The following is a 23778-nucleotide window of genomic DNA, read 5'->3' on the forward strand; positions in this document are numbered from 1 at the left end:
TACAAAAAAAATTTTTTAGCTGCCTGAAATAAATTTCATGTAACAATTAGTGAATAGTTTGAATCCTTTAGAGTGAACTTCCCTTAAGTTCTATACACAATCTTTTATTTACCATTTGATTTCTCTTTGCTACTTGATCCTAGTTCTAAGACACTAGAGATCCATTGTCTTAGATCTTATTTTTTGTAGTAATTCAAATTGCACAGTTTTAGAGTAGAAAGAGTAAAGGGATTAGTAGTTAATTCTTTTTAAAGAGTTTATTTATTAGAGAGAGAGAGAGAGAGCACACAAGCAGGGGGACCAAGAGAGGGAGAAGCATGCCCCCTGCTGAGCAGGGATCAGCTGAAGGCAGACACTTGACTGAGCCACCCAGGTGCCCTAGTTTATTCTTTTTTTTTTTTTTTTAAGTTTATTGTTATTTATTTATTTAGAGAAAAAGAGAGTGCACTAGTGGAGGGGCAGAGGGAGGGAGTGGGAGGGAGAGAATCTTAAGCAGGCCCTGCACGGTGGAGCCCAATGTGGGGTTCAGTCTCATGACCCTGAGATCATGACCTGACCCGAAATCAAGATTCAGGTGCTTAACCGACCTGAGCCACCCAGATGCCTCTATTAGTTGATTATTCTTAAGACTTAGACCATACTGCTAAAAATTTCTTGTTGAATAAGAACAAGAATAGAAAACATTTTGTGAACAGTTACTATTCTACAGAACAATTATGAATTACTGGAGAATAGATTATTGTAATTTGTACTTTTTAAATATGAAGATAATAGAAAAAATTAATATTACCTTTTCTCAGGAGTTTCTGGTGACATCCAGATATTCTTTCTAATATCTATAAACTAGAATAAAACCATTAAAAAGAACATACTTTTAAGACATTAAAAAAATGAGTCTGTGAAAAACTATTTCCTCTAAGCTTTAACAGTGTAATTATTGCAGATACAGAATATATCTTTGTTCTTATTTGTAGAATATTTCCTGTTTGGTGCTTTAGGACTAAGATTGTAGTGTTAAAAGATATTTCTCAGTTCTTTTCAATTATTAAATGCTGTGAAGCAAGTGATCAGATTACTAAAATGGAAACAGTTCTTAGTAAAATTACACACAGATTTCACGGATTAATGTCTTCTGTTTTAATCAACACTATTTTTTGTTATAGATTAAATACTTCTCACTTTATGTTCCCATTATAGCTATAGAGGCTGTTGTGGAATTATTCCTTTGGAAGGGGAAAAAACCCTTTTGTTTGTTTTTTATAAATAGGATGCAGGACAAAAAAGATTTGGAGCAGTTTCCTGTAATGTTTGTGGCATGCTTTACACAGCTTCAAATCCAGAAGATGAAACACAGCATCTGCTCTTCCACAACCAGTTTATAAGTGCTGTAAAATATGTGGTAAGTGGAGTTCATGGCTTCTAAAATGCAGTATCAGATAACTAGGTCAGGATCTTAAAGAGATGAATTGCAAAATTTAAGACATTAAAAAATTTCTGTTTTTAGATAAGTGATAATTTATACAAAGCCCTTGTATATATGCTGGCTTATTTTAAAACAAAACCAAACATAAAACCAGCTAACTTTTTCTGCCTGGTTTATGTTGTGGGATTTTTTATTTAAGTTATAATATTTAAAGTAATTATTGTACCTCACCTCTTCTAACAATGCTATTCAGCTTGAGTATTTAAAAATTTTTCTTTAATAATTATTAGCTGTTGATAAGCCTATTTAATATTCATAATAGCTTAGCTCTTTTTTTCTGAAAGCTGCTAATGATATATATTATACCAAGTAGATGGTTCGGAAATTTTTCTTTACCTTCTCTTTGCTATCATGAGAGTTTTTCTTTATAAAATTAAAGAAGAAAAATTCTCGAAGGTTAAGATCTCAGAATTTGCTGTATACTTAAAAAAAAATCCCACAAAGTAAATATGTTTTAGTATATATTTTTTTAATGTACGTGCATTTGAGGCACAATGTATGTGCAATTGAGGTACTATTTAATAGTTATTTCTGGAAATGGCAAAATTTTGAATAATTTTGAACCATTTCAGATATCTTGTGAAAATAGTAATTTAATGTAATTGCTGTTTACCCATATCTGAAATGGAATCTATTTTTATTCTATACATGTTACCTTCAGTACTGTACACTCACATTAATAAGACCTCCAGGATATCTGAACTGAGATCACCAATTCATTTCATATAGGCTTTTACATAAGCAACACAATGTTGGATTGTTTAAAGATTTTTATTGGCTTCAGTAAAATTTGTATCCTTACTTTTGGTTGAAGGGTTCATATTCATTGTTTCATTTATCCAGTTACTTCTACCCAAGATAGGTAGGGTTTTCTTTTTTTGCTTCTCTACTGTGGTGATCCTTTATACTCCTTATTTGATCTGCCTTTTCCACACACACCCCCTTCTGTCACTTAACTAAATGCAGTATAAGCTGTGTGGGCATAAAATATCTATAGCTAGATATTGATTTATTGTTTGAAATTTGTACTTTTCCAATTTCACTATATCAATATCCTTACAACTTGAAAACAAAAATAATTCTATCAGTGAAATTACAGAATACTTGGGGCAAAAACATTTTATTTAATATACATAAATCTGGTAGAAGTTAGTTTAAATGAGTTTTCAGTTTACATCATTTGATTCTTGTGATCACTTTTATATTAGATTTAAAAGGCTTACTTCTTCATCTTAAGGTTTGTGAGAGTAATAGTAAAGAAATTAATACGGATATATGTAGCCTGCACTTCCACAATACCAAGGGAAGCTGGTTTATGGAACAAGATGGAGTCATCACCTTCTAAACAGATTCTGGCTCTTGCAAAACTATAAAATGGTGTAGCAACTTAGGGAGGATTGATTCCTGCCCCAGCCCTCCTCCTCCTCCTCCACCCCCCCACTTTGATGGGACAGAGCTATGGGTTATTTTATTATTTTTGAAATAAGCTCAAGAGAAGGAATTGAGTTTAGCAGTTGGCCATCCTTTGCTGACATGAGGATCAAAATTCTTATCTTTTGCTGTTTTCAGATATAGGTATGCATAGTCTAAAGTAGAAACTCCTCCAAAACATTGTAGCATTCTTTTTTAGTGTATGGAGAGAGGATGAAAACCTATATTACGTTAAAGGTGTTCTGCTGTGATTACAGCTCTGGATTTGGGGTTGGGGCATTAAACATTTATTGGGCACCTAGTGTGGTGCTTTTCCTTTGTGTGCATTTAACGAGCAGCCAGTATTGTGTTTTTGCATTAAGCACATTTTTCCTTCTTTTTAAAAATTGATATATAATTGAAGTTTAAGCACTCAGAGTGTTTGAGAAAACATCTGATTTTAAAATGTCAGTTTTATCTGTTTATGTTTCCTGGAGAGAAGCACATAGAAAAGAAGTCATTTGGTGTTATTTTAAAATGAACAATGTTCGGGGACTGAAAATAAAGTTTTGATCTACTTAAGACTATTTAAAAATAGAATTAATTAGATCCCAGTGAGTTTTACTTTTTAAGTCTTAATCAAACATTTTTAAGAAAATAAATAGCTTTTCCTTAGGGTAAAAATTTTCCCTTAGACATGGTAATAATCTGTAACAGTTAAAAATGGCTAAAGACCTTTTCAAAAGATTAAAATCATATTTAAATTACTTAGTCATCATAGAAATTGATGCCCACTGAGCCTATTTTTTTTGGCTGGCTAAAATATTTTTTTTCCTTTTCTTACCCTCTTTGGTAGGGGTAGGGTAAGAGTGATGATGCTTTCTATTCCTTCATAGTACCCCATCTGCCTCATTGAGGCCATTTGAGGAAATGCATTTTATCTAACTTACTAGAAGCTTTTTAGGAAAGAGCTTCTTAATGCTTCAGGAGGAGCCTGGACTCTGGTTTATTTATTTATTTTTATAAAGATTTTATTAATTTATTTGACAGAGAGAGAGACAGCCAGTGAGAGAGGGAACACAAGCAGGGGGAGTGGGAGAGGAAGAAGCAGGCTCCCAGCAGAGGAGCCTGATGTGGGGCTCTATCCCAGAACACCAGGATCATGCCCTGAGCCGAAGGCAGACGCTTAACGACTGCGCCACCCAGGCACCCCGTGGACTCTGGTTTAGACCTACAAACACCAGTTTCCCTTGATCAGCTGGGAGTACTCTTTGCTAAAGATGTAAAGAGAAAGCAGGAAAAACTCCCCCTAGAGCACTGAGGAATGTTGCCAAGCCTGGGGCCTATCTGGAATTCAGCTATATTTTGAACTTTTAGTAATGTAGCCAAAGAATCATGTTTGGGTTCTTTGCAGAGAAATTCCTACCTTAATCTTTTTTTTCTTCCTCCTTCCTTATCGCCTTTGAATTAATTAACATCTGACTGAATGAATGCTCCGTGGAGGGCTCTACTCCCCGGTGTATGATAAGCCCTTGCCTTCAAGGTTAGGAGCAAAGCCTGAAAGCGATGAAAAGTTAACAGTAAGACTTACTAAAGCAGTAAGTCATTATTAATTATTTAAAGTTAATTATAAATTAGCTTTACAATTCAGATGTGATAATTAGTTTGGTAGAGCAGTGATCAAAAGGGTTTGTTTTCTTAAGATTTTTTTTTTTTAAATAGACACAGGAGGTCATCTCTTATTGATAGCATATTATAGCTAATGAGAAAGCTTAACATCCTTGTGGGGAATAATGAGTAAATTTTTTTTTCTTACTGAATCAGATTTTTATAGGTAATAAGAGCAGAAAAATGCATCAGATCAGATTGTGATACTTTGGTTTTGATGGCATTTGGGCTTTTTTCTTTCTTTTCTTTTAGATACCGAGTTTTGAGCATTGTAAATGATATAGTTAAGTTGAAATAATGTTAAAATGATGTTCTGGTGGAATGTAGGGAGAAAAATAATATTTAAAAAAATTTAAATTTATTTATTTATTTTTTTAAGATTTTATTTACTTAGAAAGGGAGAGGGGCAAAAGAGAGGGAGAGGGAAAGGGAGAGAATCTTAAGCAGGCTCCATGCTGATCTCGTTGCCCCATGTGGGGCTGGGCTCAGTCTTCGACCCTGAGATCATGACCTGAGTTGAAGCCAAGAGTCAGATGCTTGACTGAGCCACCCAGACACTCTGAGAAATAATATTTTAGTGACATAAAAAGAGAGAGTAGTACATGTAGTGGTGAGTGTGGTATTGGATTACTGTGGCAGTGGTAGAAAAGGGGAAATTGACAAGAAAAACTGTAGAAAGATTTGACAGATTCCTGATTGGCTATAGAGCTACACTCTCCAGTACGGTAGTTCTAAACCATCAGAGTAAAAATGCTGTTCCTCCTCATGGGGATGAAAGGTACAGCATAGGGAATATAATTAATGGTATTGCAATAGTATATGGTGACCAATGATACCTACACTTGTGAGCCCTGCATAATGTATGGAGTTGAATAAACTTGTTGATTCACTGTGTTGTATACCTGAAAGTAACGTAATGCTGTGTATCAACTATACTTCAATAAAAAATAAAAGAGAGATATTGTTACATATTTCAAAAAAAAAAGTGCTGTTCCTCACTCACACTAGCCAGTATTCAGTAGTCAAATTCACATCTTGCTGGAGGCTACCTTATTAGTTAGTAGATGTAGAAGATTTGTATTGTCAAAGAGAGTTCTCGTTAGTGCTGCTACAGGAAGCTGAGTCAGGGAAACCATGATCCAGGAACTCTTACTTAATCTTTAATTACTTTTATATGAAATTTGAATACATGTTAACGTACTTCTACATAGTTTTTCTGTATTCTTTTTGAAGGTGATTAGGCAAAAGGAAACTGGGTGTTAAAGAAAAGAGAAGTAATAGAGCAGGAATAGAGATTTTATTTATCTTTTTAAAATATTAATTTATTTGAGAGAGAGAGTGAGAGAGCACAAGTGGGGGGAGGAGGGGCAGAGGGAGAGGGAGAAGCAGACTCCTCATTGATCAGGGAGCCTGACACCTGGCTAGATGGGGATCATGACCTGAAACGAAGGCAGACTCTTAACCTACTGAGCCACCCAGGTGCCTCAGGAATAGAGATTTTAAAATCTTGGGAATGGGAAAGGAGTCTGAAGCAAAGCTGCATTGGCCCTTAGAACTGTACTCTGGCATCACTGGGGAATAGGGAGCAGGTAGGTATATTTGTAGGAGGGACTGAGAGCCAGGTTAGAGAATGGTATGAGTTTTTTTTTTGTTTCCCCGCTTACAAGTAAGTCTATCATACCCTGCGTTGAAAATTGAGAAATAGTCTTTAGAAACAGGTAGGAATTTGTTACATAGAAATTACCAAACAGGGGCGCCTGGGTAGCTCAGATGGTTAAGCGTCTGCCTTCGATTCAGGTCATGATCCCAGCCTCCTGGGATTGAGCCCCACGTCGGGCTCCTGGCTCGGCAGAGAGTCAGCTTCTCCCTCTCCCTCTGCCTCTCTCCCTGCTCATGCTCTCTCTCTGTATCTCCTTGGGTCAAATGAATAAATTTAAAAAAAAATCTTTAAAAAAAATTACCAAACATTTTGTATCTCAAGTTTTTGTTTATCTCTTTCCTGACCCTGATTTTTAAATTTTCTACTTTGTTGTATCTTAAAGACTTAAAATATTATGATACATAAATATAGAATGGGAGCAGCACTTCCAGATCTTAGTCAGAAATTAATTTTGCTTTGGTATGGAGGGCCACATAGTGGAGGAAAAATGCCTTTAGAATGTTACATGCAACATGTTTTCACATTTTTAAAAGACTTTACAAACTCTGGGGAAGGGAGAACCTATAACGTATCTAGTGGCAAATAAAAACTTTTAATCTGTTCTTCCTCTACTTTTCCCAGTTCTGGAAATGGTGCCACCATTTAACTCATTTCCTCAGACTGAAAACTTGGAATAATCCTTCAGTTTTCTTTTTGCACTCCATATACTCAAAGAAGTATACTCAAAGCATACTCCTATACTTACCATTAGTAAATCTCACCTTCAAAATGGATTCCAAATCCTCCATGTCCACTGCTTCTACTCTAAACCAAGCTGTCATCATTTCCTGCCTAGTAATGCTTTCCTAACTGGTCTCCCAGTTTCCATTTTTGTTTCCCTATGGTCTTTGTCTCAACCATCTTTTAAAAACTTAAATCAGATTATATCCTTCCTTTATTTAAAATTCTCCAGTGAATTCTCATCACACACACACTAAAATCCAGGGTATTTACTGTGGCATCAAGGCCTCACATACTCCCGCTTCTCTAATCTCATCTCTCAACACTCTTACCGATACTTGCTATATTCCATTCATATATATATCTTTTGTCCTAATCACTCTAGCCACATTCCATTCTTAGTGTGTTTGTATTTACTTTACCTTTTCCTGGACTGTTCTTCTCTCACATCTTTACATAGCAGCTCTCTTCATTTAGGTTTTACAGTCTCAGAGATGCCCTCCCTGAACACCCAGTACAAAGTGGCTCCCTGTCTCCCTACTCTAGCAGTAGTGTCATTTTCTTTAGATCATTTTCCACACTGTGAAAATTTGTTTGGTCTGTCTCCCACTGGAGTAGAAGCTTTGTCAGAGCAGAGTCCTTGATACTCTGTTTATCACATTTAAATAGCACCTGCCAGTGTGTAGTAAGGGCTCAACAAATACACTGAATTAAAGAGCAGATTTTGATCTGAAGCCACAAAACAAGAGTGTTTGAGTCTCAGCTATCTCATATAAAAATGATATTAGACCAGAACATTTTTCTGGGCTTTGGCAACTCTCATCTTCATTGACTGGGAATTGATACTCCCCTTCTGGGGGAGACATGAAATATATTGTGTATATTTGATACAAGTTAGGCAAAATAAAACTACTAGTAATGTACTTCAAAGTATATAAAAGCAGCCCAAATTTGAATTCACTGTGGCAGGTAAAGGTTTATTAACTAGGTTTGCGTATGGAATTATATACCTGACTGAATTTTGGTGCTAAAGTGGTTCATTCCTCATTCAGAAAAATAGTGAAAGTAATTTAACTTCTTTTCTTATAATATGTAAGAGGTTATTATAGATCATCTTATACCAGTGGTTTTTCTTCAGTTTCTTTTCAAAATTTTATGTAAGATACATTTTCCTTTATGTATATGAAAGTAATTCTAATCTTTCTATCACGGCATGTACATTTTTGGGAGTTTCAGTTTTTCTGTGGAAATCCTTTTCACATAGTTTGTCTACCTCCTTTTTTTTTTTTTTTTTTTAAGATTTTATTTATTTATTTGACAAAGAGAGCACAAGCAGGAGGAGCAGCAGGCAGAGGGAGAGAGAGAAGCAGCAGGCTCCCTGCTGAGCAGGAAGCCCGATTCGATGTGGGGCTGGATCTTGGGACCCTGAGATCATGACCTGAGCTGAAGGCAGATACTTAACTGACTGAGCCACCCAGGTGCCCCTAGTTTGTCCAAGTTGTCCTTAAAAATCTTTAAGATTTATTACAGAAATTTTCAAGTTCTTTTCTGCTAATTCAAACATGTGGGTCATCACTGGGCCTGATTCTATTGACTTTTTTCTTCTTGATCTTGGATCATAATTTCCTAATTATGTCCATGGTCTCATTAAATTTTTTTAATAGACTTTTATTTATTATTTATTTATTAGTGCTGATAAAAACTTTTTTATTATGTTCATTTAGCCAGCATATAGTACATCATTGGTTTTCGATGTAGTGTTCAACGATTCATTAGTTGCGTATAACACCTAGTACTCATCACCACGGGTGCCCTCCTTAATACCCATCACCTGGTTATCCCATTCCTCCACCCCCTCCCTTCTGTAACCCTCAGTTTGGTTCCTGGATCCAGAGTCTCTCATGGTTTGTCTCCCTCTCTGATTTTTTTCCCATTCAGTTTTCCTGCCCTTCCCCTCTGGTAATAGACTTTTTAAAAAAAGATTTTATTTATTTATTTGAGAGAGCTCAACAGAGAGCACAAGTCGGGGGAGAGGGTGAGGGAGAAGCAGACTCCTCGCTGAGCAGGGAGCCCAGTGCAGGGCCTGATTCCAGGATGCTGGGATCATGACTTGAGCCGAAGGCAGACAGACGCTTAACCGATTGAACCACCCAGGTGCCCCTTAATAGACTATTCTTTAGAGTAGTTTTAGGTTCATAGCAAAATTAAGCAGAAAGTACAGAGACTTCCCATACATTACCCTTCCCCCGTCACACACATGTTCAGTATCCTCATGCCAATACGTTTGTTATAGTTGATGAACCTATACTGACACACCATTATTATTTCAGAGTCCATAGTTTTTGTTAGGACTCACTCTTGGTGCTGTTCCATGGGGTCTGAAAAATTTATAATGGCATGTATCCATTATAGTATCATACAGAATAGTTTCACTGTCGTTAAAATCCTGTTCTCTTCCTGTTTACCCTGGCCTTCCTACTGACCTCTGGCAAATACTGAGCTTTTGTACTATCTCCATAGTTTCACCTTTTCCGATTGGTATATGGTCAGAATCATACAGTATATAGTTTTCTTCATAATTGAGTTCTTTTACTTAGTAATATGCAATTAAAGTTACTCCATATCTTTTCATGGATTGATAGCTTGTTTCTTTTTAGTGCTGAATAATATTCCATTATCTGGATATACTATATTTCATTTATCCATTGACCTACTGAAGAATATCTTGATTGCTTCCAGGTTTTGGCAATTATGAATAAAGTTGCTATAAACATCCATGTGCAGGTACAGGCTTTTGTGTGGAGACAAGTTTTCAACTCCTTTTCATAAATACTGAGGAGTGTGATTGCCGGGTTGTATGGTAAGAGTAAGTTTAGTTTTGTGAGAAACTGCCAAACTGTTTTCCATAGTGGCTGTACCATTAGGTATTCTCACCAGCAATGAAGGAGATTTCCTGTTGTTCCATGTCCTTGCCAGAGTATGGTATTGTCATTGTTTTGGGTTTTGGCAGTTCTAATAGGTGTAGTGGTATCTCGATTTAATTTGCATTTCCCTGATGACCTATGATGTGGAGCATTTTTCATATGCTTATTTGCCATCTGTATATCTTGTCTGGTGATGCATTTGTTTAGGTCTTTGGCCCACTGTTTAGTTGGTTGGTTGTTTTCTTATTGTTGAGTTTTAAGAATTCTTTGTATCTTTTGGATAATAGCCCTTATCAGCTATCTCTTATTTCCCAGTCTGCAGCTTGTCGTATCACGTTCTTTTTTTTTTTTTTTTAAAGATTTTATTTATTTATTCGACAGAGATAGAGACAGCCAGCGAGAGAGGGAACACAAGCAGGGGGATTGGGAGAGGAAGAAGCAGGCTCATAGCAGAAGAGCCTGATGTGGGGCTCGATCCCAGATCGCCGGGATCACGCCCTGAGCCAAAGGCAGACGCTTAACCGCTGTGCCACCCAGGCGCCCCTGTCGTATCACGTTCTTGATGGTCTCTTTTGCAGAGCAGAAGTTTTAATTTTAATTTTAATGAAGTGCAGGGCCTTTGGTGTTATATCTAAAAAGTCATTGCCATACTGAAGGTTATCTGGATTTCTTCTTTGTTATTATCTAGGATTTTTATAGTTTTGCCTTTTACATTTAGTTCTGTGATCCATTTTGAGTTAATTTTTGTGAAGGGTGTGAAGTCTATACCTAAATTCATTTGTGTGTGTGTGTGGATGTCCATTTGTTTCAGCAAATTTTGTTGAAAAGACTGTCTTGTTCCTGTTGCGTTGCAGTTGCTTTTTTATCAAAAATCAGTTGGCTGTATTTATATAGGTCTATTATAGGGCTCTCTGTTCTGTTCCACTGATCTATTTGTTTCTTCTTTCACCAGTATCAAACTGTCTTGATTACTCTAGCTTTATATGTCTTTTTTTTAAATGATTGATTGATTGGTTGGTTTTTTACAAAAGTTTATTCTTAAATGTCCAACAGGATCTAAGACAACACTTCATTGTAGTTGTAGGTGGCAACAGGTGATTACAGATGTTTAAACAGGAATGGAATTAAGGATCACCATTGCCTCAGGCACAAGGAACAACTCGCTTCTTGCCAGATTGCCTAATTCCCCCTGTAGCCAGTGTCCCTTCCCCATGGCCTTTGCTTTAAGCTTCTGGAGTTTCTTCTGCTCCTCTTTCTGTTTCTGCTTGAATGCCTTATCTCATCCATTTCCTTGGTCTGCTTCTTGGGCTGCTTCAGGGGCTTCTTCTTGCCACCTTTGTGGCTGGACATAGTGCCTTCACCCCTTCCCCAGACCTTGCCACCGAAAGTGCGCTTTATAGTAAGTCATGATGTTAGGTAGCATCAGTCTTCTCACTTTGTTCCTGTCCTTCACTATCGTGTTGGCTATTCTGTCTCTTTTGTTTTTCTATATAAATTTTAGAATCATGTTGTCAGTATCCACAAAATAACTTGCTGGGATTTTGATTGAGATTGAATTGAATCTGTAGATCAAGTTGAGAAGAACTGACCTCTTGACAATATTTAGCTTTCCTATCTAGTCTCAAAAATTTTTATTGGGCATTTTTATTGGCATTGTGTATGAAAGGATAGTAGAGACTGAAGTAGAGCTTTCCCTTTCATTTTCCCCAAGATTTTAACCTTTCTGCTATCCTTTAACCTATCCTTTGTCAAGCAGTGGGGGCTGGTCTCTTAGATCTAGTTAAGAATTGAGTTGGGGGGCCTGGCTGGCTCAGTTGGTAGAGCATGTGACTCTTTTTTATTTTATTTTTTTAAAGTAAATTCTACCCCCAACGTGGGGCTCGAACTCATGACCCCAAGAGTTACATGCTCTATGGACTGGGCCAGCCAGGCACCCCAAGCATGTGACTCTTGATCTCACAGCTATGAATTCAAAACCCATGTTGGGCGTAGAGCTTACTTAAAAAAAAAAAAAAAAAAAAGAATCAAGTTGGGATGAAATTTTAGTTTGTTTTCCCATCTATTTCTGTTTTTAACGTTTTGAGGTTGGGATCAGGTGCCTCTCTCCAGAAGAAATTGAGAATCTAAACTCGACAGTACACAGATCTCTCTGTACCTTCCATCTCAACTCAGCAGATGTCCCTGTGAGATAACTGGTGGAGAACTGTCTCTGTGTTTGAAGCTCCTCCATATTTCAGATAGCCATGCTAACTCAGTCGTTAAGGTTTTGATTTTTCTTGTCCCACAGGGCACTCTTCTCCTTGTCCTCTGCCTATGGCAGTCTTTCTTTCTTGCTTACGCTCCCAGGCTTGGTCAGTGTCTTAGGATAAAAATGGCAGCTGGTCTCTGCTCACCTAGAAAGTGTTAGTTCATCTCTGGAAATCAATCCACAGCTCTTCAGTGCTTTTAAAGAAAACATGGCTTTTAGTTTATTGGTTATTTTCTTATTAAAAGAGGAATAGTGATCTTCTGTGACATGCTTTATCCTGCTTGGGACTGTAACTCCCAAAGATATACATTTTGAGAACATTTTTCAATAATGGAGGCTCTTTATATTTGGGTATAGGAGTGAGTGGAGTTTGGACCGTGAGTTTTTAAAAATGATGACCAATATTGAAGAGGTCCGTATATTTGTGTCCTAAGCCCCACATAACCTTGAGATAAGGTTTACATCAAACAAAATATTTTTTACATACTAGAAATGTACTACTACATATGTTGAAAAGTGCTAAACTAAATTGGTGAATCCTAATAAAGAGCTGTTTAGGATTCCATAGTATTTGAGAATGACAGGAGAGAAAAGAAACTCATAATTCCTCTTGTTTGACTTTGCATTAGTTCTGACCCAAGGATATCTTATGAGAAATATTATCCCTATAGTAATAGATTTTGATGTTACAATTATAGAAGTTCTTTTAACTGACAAAATTGGGAGAATTGGGTCAGTTAATCAGAAGAGCTGATTCAAGTGGACCTTTGATATCAGAATACCCGAATAACCGCTTAAATCATAAGGCTATGTATTAAGAAGTCTGGAGGTAACATAGTTTTAGGGTTGTTCATCCAGCAGTTCAACCATGTCATCATGAGTGCTGGCTATTTCTCATTCAGTGCTCTCCTCTCCTAAGGTATTGACTTTTTGGCTTCATAGCTATGAAGGACCACTTCATGATCCTTAAAGTAGACTGCTGTAGTCCAGATACCATGTTTAAATTTAAAGCAAGAATGTTAGTCAGGGTGGGTACCCTATCAGATAGGGTCTTTCAGGTGGCTTTTTCCTTTTATCAGTGAAGGACAGCATTTTTCCAGAAGCTCTTACAAAGTTCCTTTCGTTAGCTGCAAAGGAGGTAGGAAGGCAAGAATCTAGCAAAAAGACCAAAGATAATGATAATTGGTTTATGCCAGTGGTTCTCAAGGTAGGGGAATTTGATGTTTGTTACGTAACTTCTATTAGGTAACATCTGGAAGTATGTGGAGAATATTGTTGACATTTCGTGGGTAGGGGCTAAGGGTGCTAAATTTTTTGCAATGCAGTTACAAAGAAGGTAGAACATCTAGCTGAAAATGTCAGTAATAGCCCTGTTGAGAAACACTTAGACTAATCATAATTTATGCACATATTACCATACAAAATAAAACAGGGCAAAAAAAAGAATGGGAGAGAATGGCTGTATGATGAGCAGAGGGAAATGTTTTCTCGATGGCCATTACATAGTTTAAACATTTTACTGTAACTTGAAGCATATACATTTATATTAAATGTAATTGCTATGGGGAGACTGTTTCTTTGAGTATGGATCCACTGATTAGCTTTGGGTTTTTTTCTCATATAAATCATACTCCTAGCTATTCTCTTTGATATACTTAAAAAAAAAATAGAGCAAGAACTTAGACATTGCAAAGCAATCCGAGAATCTGGGTACAGAATTATTCTTGTTATATTTTTGATTTTTAAAAGAGACGTTGCCTATTTTGCTTTTTTCCAGAGTATTCTATCTATCTTCATTAAAACAACTATCTTTCCATTATTTAGCTAATATTTGATTACATTTTATAGTTAAAAATAATAAATGGGGGCGCTTAGGTGGCTCAGTCGGTTAAGCATTTGCCTTCGGCTCAGGCATGATCCCAGGGTCCTGGGATCGAGCCCTGCTGTCGGGTTCCCTGCTCAGTGGCGAGTCTGCTTCTCCCTCTCCCTCTCCCTCTCCCTCTGTGCTCTCTTTCTTTCTCTCAAATAAGTAAATAAAATCTTTAAGAATAATAATAATAATAATAAATAAATTGGCATAAACAAGTTTAGGAACAAATGATACTTGGTAATCCTGTCTCACTCAGGTGTGGAATAACAAGGTAGTTCACTGGTCCTGAATCCAGTTTCTGTTACCCAGGGAGAAGAGCATTAGTTAATCTAGCAAGTTAATTAGGTGGATATCACTTAAGTAAGTTACCAATGTATATTAAAATACCTAATAGCGCAAATTAAATTCTAGACTCTTCCAGAATGATAAATTGGGTTACTTTCTTAAAGACCAGATTCCTTTTTTTTTTTTAAGATTTTATTTATTTATTTGACACAGAGACAGCCAGTGAGAGAGACAGCCAGTGAGAGAGAGACAAGCAGGGGGAGTGGGAGAGGAAGAAGCTGGCTCCCAGGACTCCGGGATCACGCCCTGAGCCGAAGGCAGATGCTTAACGACTGCGCCACCCAGGCGCCCCAAAGACCAGATTTCTTAATCTGAAACTGTTAACTTCAAAATAGTTTTAAGACTCTATCATTTTATCTATGAAAATGTTGTGCTGTTCAGAACATATAAAGCACCTCTCATGAAAACCTATTTCTTAAGACTTAGTTTTCACCATTTCCTGAGAAAAATTTATTTTTAAAAAATGCATACATATCAGGATGTTTGAGGAATGGGAAATAACTTAAAAAATAGATGTTCCTCTCTAAATCATTGAGTGCCTTCCAAAATGCTTTTTTTTAAAAAAAAAAGATTTATTCATTTTAGAGAGTGCGTGTGCATGCCGCTTTGGGGGGGGGCAGGGGGGAGCATCTCAAGAAGACTCCCTGCTAAGCGCAGAGCCCACAACCCTGACATCATGGCCTAAGCCAAAACCAAGAATCAGATACTCAACTGACTGAGCCACCCAGGTGCCCCCAAAATAATTTTTAAAATTGCATTTCAGTATCATATGGTCTTTAATTATTAAAGGCATTATTGAGAATTTTTTATTATATATTATCATTACCTATTACTCACAAGAAAGAACATTTAAATACTTTTAACTTGTTCTTTTAAGAGCATTTGTTCTTCAGACTTTTACTGTGGAGAAAATTTTCTTTTCACATTCTTTTCCTTAAAAAGATTATAATTTAGGTAAATGAAAGAGTGGCCTTCAGATTTTTTATTCACCTTATTAAAAATTTATAAAAAGCAGTGTATATAGCCAAAAGTGAAAATTCCACCAATTTTGTAAGATATAAAATGAAAAGTGAAAGCCTCCTTACGTCTTCTCTAGTTCTCGTCCCATTCTCCAGTGATAAAGCACTTTTGTCTGTTTACAGCATAACTAAGAAAATCAAGCTGTGTATGTATAGCTTACATTTATAAAGCTATATAGAAATGTGTGTGTAAAATCTTTTCTTCCAATTTTTATTATATTTTTGTTTTTAGTTCTGTTGATTGCCTTTAATTTTAATGTTGATAAACATTTGACTCCTTGATGCTTCCAGTATTCCCCTCTCAACCTTCCAGTTTCTCAGTTGTAGTTAATTATTGTAGGTATTCTGTAAATATTAACTTACTTAATTCACTGTTAACCATTGAAGTAGTTTTCATTCCTCTTTTATGGATTGCAAAACTGAGGCACGGAGGGATTAAGCTTTTGGTCTCATAAATAGAGGCTTTTGTTCTTCAAGCATGCACTATCCATTCAAAAATAAATATTTATTATGTACTTGATTTACTGTGCTATGAACTTGGGATATTAGTGGTGTGTCAAATGAAGTCTTGGACCTGTTGGAACTTATGGTCTGTGTGGTATTTCTCATTTTAAATCTTGACAGCCTAGTCATCCTAAAACTCCAGGTCCCTGTAGTTTTTAGCATTCCTAGATCAAAAAGAATTGGTCCTAGAATACAGGATTTACCAAAACAAATAGTTTTACTGGAGGAATAGAAGTTTTCAGGGGTTCTAGCTTTTATTCATTCAGCTTAAATATTGCAGCAAACCAGAAAAATCTTGCTGTCATAATATACCTAGAAAATGAAAAGTCCATAAAGTGCCTTTAGAATAGACTCAGATTTTCCTAATGTAAAACTTAAATTCCTATAGAAATTATTTTGCGTTTAGGAGAAATAGTAATAACAGTATCACTAGCAAATGACATTAATTAAAGGCTTCCTGTCTACCAGGGGCTGATCCAACTTTTTAACTATATGAAACTCCTTATTTCTTTTAGGAAATCATGAAGGTAGTTACAGTTAATTTATAAATGAGGAGATAAGCAGAAAGAAGGATATGTATTTGCCTAAAGTCACATAGATACTAAGTAATGGAATTGGCTCCAGAGTCCTTGAATAATGAACTATAGGTTTTTACTTTTTTACTTTCAACAAAATATATTGTATGTAAGATATAATTTAGTTCAGAGAAATAAATTGACCCCATATGACCAATTCTGGATTCAGAAACATTGAATTCAGGATATAAAAAGTTTAGTTTGAATCAAGGAAAACTTCCGTTCAAGCATAGAGGTATATGGATTGTACCTTCTACTACAGACATTTGTATTATTTATTTATCCTGTTCGATTTGTTAGGGTTCTTGAGGTCAGTGTGGCATAATAGAGAAGAATGTGAGTGAGCTTATTAGTTAAATTAGATGAATCTGGTTTTCTAGTGAGCCTCTTATTAGTTGTATGACCATAGCAAGTTAACTAACCTTTTTGCACTTTTTTTTTTAATCTGTAAAAAATGAAAAAAAAATCTCATGAGTAGGTTTTTTTCTAGGCTTCTTATTCAAACATTATTAATTACTATGTTCCGTAGTTTAAAAGTTATTAAAATTATTATTAAATTTTAAAAATTACTATTAAAAAGATCGTTTTTTCCATCGTGTAAGATCACAGGGAGCACAAGGGACAGATAGATAAGTAAACATATCTAAATCCTATAGAAAGTGCTAGAGTAGTAATACATACAGGGTACTGTCTGAATATAGAGCATCAAGGATATCCAACAAAGATTGGAAAAGTGAGGTTAATACTTGAGTAGAATCAGAAAGAACAAGTTAGGAGTCCTTTGTGCCCAGGAGAGTATGGGGCAGAGGCATTGGACCAGAGGAACAGTATGTGTAAAAGTTGGGATATTTTAAGTATTACGAGCTGTGACTGGGTCATGTGTTAGGAAAGCTTCAAGAGAGGAAGCTTGAAGAGGTAGGTGAGGATCCAGATCACAAATGACCTTGTGAAGTTATCACAGATGAGGGCGCCTGGGTGGCTCAGTTGGTTAAGCATCTGCCTTCAGCTCAAGTCATGATCCCAGGGTCCTGGGATCGAGGGCTCCCTGCTCAGTAGGGAGTCTGCTTCTCCTTATCCTTTACCCCTCCCCCTGCTCGTGTGCTCGCTTGCTCACTCTCTCTCTCAAATAAATAAAATCTTTAAAAGGTATCACAGATGAAAAAAACCTACAAGAAAATGCTGTTAACATAATGATAGTAATAGGAGCTATTATTTATTGGGTGTATATTATTTGTGTTAGGCACTGTGCTTAATATTTTATCATGTTTTCTCAGCTTCTCAATAATTTTGTAATAGAGTTTTTGTATCCATTTTATAGGTGAGGAAACCAAGGTTTAGAGAGGTTAAGTAATTGGCCCAAGGCAACACAGCTAGTAAGTAGCAGAGTGTAGATTTGAATCTTGGTCTTACTGATTTTTAAAGTCTTATCACTTTGGTGTGCACACATGATAGGTGGTCAGTACATATTTCTTGAATTGACTGAATTTTTCCATGTAATTATTTGACTTCTCATACTTTTTAAAGTTCAGTAAAGGTCACACTGAGTATATTATCAGCACGATTATTTTTGCAAAAAAAAAAAAATGTCCAAACATGCACTTAAAACCAGCTGCTTGGGATAGTTAAGTATATTAACACTTCTATTATACGATTTTCTTAAACTGGAATAACTAGGAAATATAGATAAGCTAAAAGGAAAAAAACAAAGTCACTCAGATTTAAAAGATGAAAAGGTTACTGTTTTTTACATAGAAGTTATTTAAAGAATATAACACCTTAAAAAATCAGTTAATTCCTTAATATCAGATATTTCCTTAGGGTTCAAAGCTCTCCAAATAAAATTTCTATATTGTTTATTTGTTTGAATTAAGATCCATATATTGCATTTGTTGGTATATCTCTTAAGTCTTTTAATCTTAAGGTTCTCCCTCTATGTCTTTTTTCTTACAATATTGTAATTTTTTAAAAAGCTGGTTGTTGGTTTTATTTCTCAGGGTATTCTTTCATGGGTATTCTCATTCAGCCTCTTATGAAAGTGATTAGTATGAACTTTAGAAATTGGGGTATAATTTGCATACAGTTAAATGCACAGATCTTAAATGTTTGTCGGTGAATTTTGACAATTCTATACATCAGTGTATCTGCCACTTAATGTATTTTTTTTTCAATTAACATCTTTTTTAAATGGAAAAAGAGGAGAAATCCTTTCCATTCTTTAGATTCTAAAGTCGAGAGTAAGTACAGTGGCAAGGAACGATAAGTAATCATTGATTGCTATTAGGAATATAAAGCTTTCACAGCCAGATGGGTGAATTAAGAAAATTTGAGGCTTGGAAACAACTACTCACTAGCAGAGAGATAATGAGTAACATGTTAGAGCTAAAGGTGAGAAGTAAATGCACTGCATTGGAATTTATATCTTTGCAGAAAGCTGTGGCTGTTTGTTTATTCCTCTAAATTGTATGTACCCTTCCCCCACAACCTTCTCTGCCTCAGTTTCAAGCAGCAGATAGTCTCCTCTAAACTTTTTAGTTGGGAGGATCGTGTGGTTATTAACTCCAAGAAAGAGATAACTAACTGCAGTTGAGGCATATAAATGTCTTGAGTATGTTATATGACAGATATGAGCCAGCATGCTTCTTTCATCTGTCTGTGATGTTGTATTTGACTTTGGGGACTTTTATTAATTACCTTGTGTTTTCTTAGAGTGGTGCACTGATCTTAGCTTGATATCATTAGGAAGGTAAAATGGAAGTTGCTGAGTGGCTGCTCTATATGAGGAATTATCTTAAATACAACCCTTTTTTTTTTTTTTTTTAAGAAAAATAGAAGGTCTATTTTCTAGAGAATGCTGAGGAAAATTCTAAATAATTTCGGCTTCATGTCCACAATACAATATAAAAATATATGGCTTTTATGAAATCATGCCAGGAAATTACAAAGAAAAAAAATGTGATGACAGGGTCATGAAACCAGCAGTTAAATACAGGGTAATCACAACCAAAGCAGGCCAGTAAGTCACACTATACATTCAAAAAATTCAAGTAAGTTTCAAAAATTAAATACAACCCTCTTAACAACTAAGTGATGGAGGTGATGACAGCCATTTTGTACATAGCCTAGATCAGGAAAGAAGAGTTTGTGATTTGCGAAAGGTCATATAACTAGTAACAACAAAACAAGGCTTTTAACCCTGAAAAAAATATTTTAAAGATTTTTAATTATTTATTTGACGGAGACCACAAGCAGGCGGAGTGGCAGGCAGAGTGAGAGGGAGAAGCAGGCTCCCCGTTGAGCAGGGAGCCCAACTCGGGGCTCATGCCCAGGACCCTGGGATCATGACCTGAGCTGAAGGCAGTTCCTCACCTGACTGAGCCACCCAGGCATCCCTAAACCCTCAACTTCTACTCCAGAACTCTTAAATAGTTTTCACTAAAATATGCTGTCTTCATGAAACTTAAAAAAATAGTAATCTGCCCTTTGCAAATTCCTGCTGCTTATATGTACATGAAGAAACAGAGGCATATTTAAAATATAAAATTATGTCAAATCCAATTGTGATGTGATTTTCTGTATGAGTATGCAAGTGTCAAGTTGTTAAAAGAGAAAGTTTAATACTAAAAAGTTAGTAAAACAAAATAATTTTTCCAGTGCCTATAGTGCAATATAATGACGTTAGACCAGCATTTTTGTTCTTAAAGATAATAGAAAAATAACTTACCAAATTTTCTTTAGATAATTCAGCTCAGGAACTATGACTTTTTTTTTTTTTTTAAAGATTTTATTTATTTATTTGAGAGAGAGAGAGAGAAAACACAAGCAGGGGAAGCAGGAAAGGGAGAAGCAGGCTCCCCAGTGAGCAGGGAGCCTAATGCGGGGCTAGATCCCAGGACTCTGGGATCATGACCTGAGCTGGAGGCAGATGCTTAACTGACTGAGCCACGCAGGCGTGAACTATGACTTCTTATAAGTGGAGGTTAAATTTTCTAGTTCTTCATTGAATTTGTAATTCAACTTCTAAAATGAAAAGTCTCCGTTTTCATTTTATTGAAAATGGGTTTATTTTAAAAGCATTTCCCAAATTAACATATTAATAAAAATTTGTTTTTAAAGAGATGATATCTTTTAAAAATTGTTTACTTAAATTCAGATTTAATTTCTAATTTGAAAAAAAATGACTTCTGTGGCTGTTGTTTCTGCTCCCTTTCAAGCCTTGAGAACTTTTTAACCAATCATAATTATAATCACCTGAAGTTTACTTTATCTTTGGGTGCTCTATTTTTTAAACAAATTCTCATTTTAAATACTTCAGATCATTACATTTACCAAGCTTATTACTAGACTTTTTGTCCCCAGGATTCTGCCCCTCTCCTCAGAAAATCATCCTAAATTGTTTAAGAAAATCAGCCTCTTCTCTGACTTGCCATAATATTTTTAAAAAATGTAGTTACTTTTTTCTTGGTTTTATTGAGCTTTCATAGTTTTAAAAGATCTCAGAAGATCATGGTTTTCTGTAGTAGAAGTATGTATTGCTTCTTGAAAGGCCCTTTTTCTTTCTTTCTTTCTTTTTTTTTAATGTAAAGTTGGTTGGGTAAGACAAATGAAACAACCAGTTAAGCTCATTCCTTCTGTACACTATTAACTTCAAAGCTCCTAGTTTTAACCTCTGGTTCAGTCCCATCTTAACTAGATTTAAGTGGCTTTTGTTTTGTTTGTTTTTTCATGCAGGTTCTGCTCATTAATCACCACGAGTGTGGATCTGAAGAAGAGTTTATTACCTCTCTTTTTTTGAGTATGTTTAACTTCAGATACACACAACGTAGCTTCTCCTTCCCTATTAGATTCTTAGAAGGTAGTTATATTTTTATAGTCTCCTTCTTGTGACTTTGATAGTGTGATCAATAAGAATAAAAACTATTCCTTACTACATATTGGGCTACTGCATGCAAATCAGTTCATTTAAAACCTCCTGGAGGTCTTTGGCATGCCAGACATAAAACCATGAGTGTTTGTTTGTGGAGGTAACCATGTTCCAAAGAAATTGAAGAGTAAAATTCTTTTATCAAGAAACTGGGAGAGTTATCTTTTAGGGTCTGGGAATCACTGACTTTTAAGGGGCTTGTTTTTGGTGCGTGGTTTTCAAAATTAATTTAAAATGGGAAATGATAAGAATATTCTTGTGGTATTAGATTTCCGAATGAGTAGTATAGAGAAATTAGTTTGCATTGTACCTACTGTATGCTTGACAAAATAGCTGATTCATCATATCTTATTAGTTAAACATTAATGAGAATATTTTTCCATACTTGCAATTTTTAGATACAGCAATGTTTTTCTTCTTATAGTGAATCTAATAAATGAAATATGATAACATAAAATTCATTCATGTTTTTTATATCTAGGGTTGGAAAAAAGAAAGAATTCTGGCTGAATATCCTGATGGCAGGATAATAATGGTTCTTCCTGAAGATCCAAAGTATGCTCTGAAAAAGGTAAATGTCCAGTGAAATTTCATGTAGAATGGATAATGTCTAAATTTTATTTGAGAGAGAGAGAGTAGGGGAGGACAGAGGGAGAAGGAGAAGCAGGCTCCCCACTGAGCAGGGAGCCCGACAAGGGGCTCAATTCCAGGACCCTGGGATCATGACCCAAACCTAAGGCAGATACTTACCCAGCTGAGCCATCCAGGTGTCCCTGGATAATGTAATTTTGTAGTCACTTTTAACAGGATAACGCATTACTGGCATAGCATGTTTAAACACCAGCTCTGAAAACAAGAAATAAGCATTTAAAGAATATATTTAAAAATTATGCTTACACTTAAAATGTGTCTGAGATATGTGAAATAAATTTTTAGTGAATTGATTACTGTCCCATATTACCAGTAATTTGAGTGACGGAGTAAAATGCATGCTAGTTTATAATGCCACGTAAGTGACTTTAAGAATCAGAATTACAGGGGCTTGTGGCTGGCTCAGTTGCAGGATCGTGTGAGTGTTGATCTCGGGGTTGTGAGTTCGAGTCCCACATGGGGTATAGAGATTGCTTAAATAAATAAAAAACTTGAGGGTGTGCTTGGGTGGCTCAGTCGGTTAAGTGTCCGACTCTTGATTTTGTCTCAGGTCAGGTTCTTAGGGTCATGATCTCAGGGTTGTGAGATCAAGCTCTGTTGAACCCCATGTTGGGCTGCTTGCTCAGTGTAGAGCCTGCTTGGGATTCTGTCTCCCTTCCCTGTGCCCCTCCCCCTGCTTGTGCTCTCGTCCTCTAAAATAAATAAATCTATTAACAATTTGAAAAAAGTATTACTTTCATTAAAAAAAGAATCAGAATTAAAATTTGACAGTAACTTAGAAAATTAAAATTAACAATTATAAAGTTTCATGTTGAGAGTAAATTTTTAAATAAAAGCATATTTGTAGAAGAAGATATAATAATAGGCTATAGAGGGTCACGTGGGTGACACAGTCGGTTAAGCATCTGACTCTTGGTTTTGGTTTGGGTCATGATCTCAGGGTCATGAGATCAGGCTCTGCTGGGAGTCTGCATAAGACTCTCTCTCCCTTTGCCCCTCCCCCTACTGCTCTCCTCTTTCTCTCTCTCATAAATAAATAAATCTTTTTTAAAAAGTCATAGAAGTTCTGAAATTAAACATGAGGTTATTATGTAATGTTAAGAAAAAAGATACATTCTGATTTATAGTTATAAGGTAGAAAATTTAAAGAAATCCTCTTATCTGGTTTGAGCCAGGCTTAGTCCAACTTGGAGTGCCATACTTTGAAGGTTCAGAGAGATAATCAAGTCTGGAATCATTTTATTGTATTGAGTATCTTAGAAGGCAGGAAACCATAAGATACACTTATTTCGAAATGACTTAATTACGTTTTCAAATAATGTGCTCAAAATGTTTTTTTCACCCTCCATGTGCTTTTTCATAAGTACCTTATAATGTAAAGCATTGGGTCCAGCTGTCTTTTGAAAAACTTAGTTTCACAAGAGTGTTTCTAAAATGTCTAGGAAACACAAGGAAAATGATTTATTTATTTATATTTTTAGGTTAACAATTGGACCTCTTTAAATTTAGGAAAACTTCACTTGAAAGGGTTACCCTATTATTTGAAAATATAACTAACATTTTACTTTATCTTGTTTTTGATTTTTCACATATCTTCTATTATGTATGACTGGACAATCCCAGATAACCGAATAAGCCCCCATACTACCAATGCCTAATAATATAGGCAATAACATTTAGAATAACACATAACCATGTCACCTGTCTTGTATTTGAAACATTGATCCTTGCCACAAAAACAAATACTTGCTAATTAATATTGGGTTAGTGATTGACTAAA

At 35.7% G+C, this 23778-nt stretch overlaps 1 protein-coding gene and 1 pseudogene across 9 annotated transcripts in view; one reads left to right on the forward strand and one right to left on the reverse strand.

Moving 5' to 3' along the window:
• ESCO1 (establishment of sister chromatid cohesion N-acetyltransferase 1) overlaps positions 1–23778 on the forward strand; it is a 71909-nt gene that overhangs the window by 39583 nt on the left and 8548 nt on the right. For 8 of the 9 annotated variants that reach the window (XM_045781929.2, XM_087869935.1, XM_045781926.2 and 5 more), the window contains 2 exons: positions 1268–1399; positions 21829–21918. In XM_045781929.2, the coding sequence (XP_045637885.2) occupies positions 1268–1399; positions 21829–21918 (222 nt within the window). Of the gene's footprint in view, positions 1–1267; positions 1400–21154; positions 21279–21828; positions 21919–23778 lie in introns of all 9 variants that reach the window. The other variant, XR_006776900.2, reaches the window with a different exon arrangement.
• Positions 4401–11215, reverse strand: LOC148108512 (translation machinery-associated protein 7B pseudogene; annotated as a pseudogene).

The sequence above is a fragment of the Ursus americanus genome, chromosome 19 (assembly GCF_024610735.1).
Source record: "Ursus americanus isolate L20-20 chromosome 19, mUrsAme1.1.p, whole genome shotgun sequence".
NCBI classification, from domain to species: domain Eukaryota; kingdom Metazoa; phylum Chordata; class Mammalia; order Carnivora; family Ursidae; genus Ursus; species Ursus americanus.